The sequence below is a fragment of the Austrofundulus limnaeus genome, unplaced genomic scaffold (genome assembly GCF_001266775.1).
Source record: "Austrofundulus limnaeus strain Quisiro unplaced genomic scaffold, Austrofundulus_limnaeus-1.0 Scaffold3707, whole genome shotgun sequence".
In the NCBI taxonomy this organism is placed as follows: domain Eukaryota; kingdom Metazoa; phylum Chordata; class Actinopteri; order Cyprinodontiformes; family Rivulidae; genus Austrofundulus; species Austrofundulus limnaeus.
This window is the reverse complement of record NW_013956109.1, coordinates 1,325-2,296: the sequence shown is the minus strand read 5'-3', so window position 1 is coordinate 2,296 and position 972 is coordinate 1,325. Positions and strand designations below refer to the sequence as shown.

At 37.9% G+C, this 972-nt stretch overlaps 1 protein-coding gene across 1 annotated transcript; it reads right to left on the bottom strand.

Moving 5' to 3' along the window:
* Nucleotides 1–582: 582 nt before the first annotated feature.
* On the bottom strand, nucleotides 583–933 carry LOC106511966 (centrosomal protein of 120 kDa; the record flags this gene model as incomplete). Its single annotated transcript, XM_014000678.1, is given in 2 exon segments — nucleotides 583–705; nucleotides 772–933. Coding segments are annotated over 2 exon segments (156 nt in total), but the record flags the coding sequence as incomplete, so codon positions are not given.
* Between the last annotated feature and the right edge of the window lie 39 nt (nucleotides 934–972).

The following is a 972-nucleotide window of genomic DNA, read 5'->3' as shown; positions in this document are numbered from 1 at the left end:
ATAATCAGAGATTAATGCAGGTGATTAATATAACACCTATAATCTGAGATTAATCCAGGTTAATATAATAACATATAATCAGAGATTAATGCAGGTGATTAATATAACACCTATAATCTGAGATTAATCCAGGTTAATATAATAACATATAATCTGAGATTAATGCAGGTGATTAATATAACATCTATAATCTGAGATTAATCCAGGTTAATATTTTAACATCTATAATCTGAGATTAATGCAGGTGGTTAATATAAAATCTATAATTTGAGATTAATCCAGGTTAATATAATAACATATAATCAGAGATTAATGCAGGTGATTAATATAACACCTATAATCTGAGATTAATCCAGGTTAATATAACACCTATAATCTGAGATTAATCCAGGTTAATATTATAACATCTGTAATCTGAGATTAATCCAGGTTAATATAATAACACATAATCTGAGATTAATCCAGGTAATTAATATAACACCTATAATCTGAGATTAATCCAGGTTAATATTATAACATATAATCTGAGATAATCCAGGTTAATATAATAGCATATAATCTGAGATTAATCCAGGTACTGACCTTCTCCAGGGTCAGCAGGTTGAGTTCTGCCTGCAGTCTGATCTCAGGTCTGTGGTTCTGTTCTTCTCTGTATTTCTGGAACTCTCTCTCCAGATGTTTGTAACGAGCCTCAGCATCTGTAATCTGAACACAAACGTTCATCACCTGTGCTCCACCTTCAGAGGAGGTTTAGCCCCGCCCCCTCTCTACCTGCTGCAGCAGGCGTGCTCGCTCCTCCTCCATCAGCCGGACCTTGTCTCTCTCCAGCTCCACCCGGTGGTCGCTCTCCCTCTGCAGCCTCCGGCCCGCCTCCTGCAGCTCCTTCTGGGTCAGCTCATGTTCAGATTGGAGCTGCCGCTGCAGCCGCTGAGTCTGGAGACACAAACAAACAAACAACAAACAACAAACAAC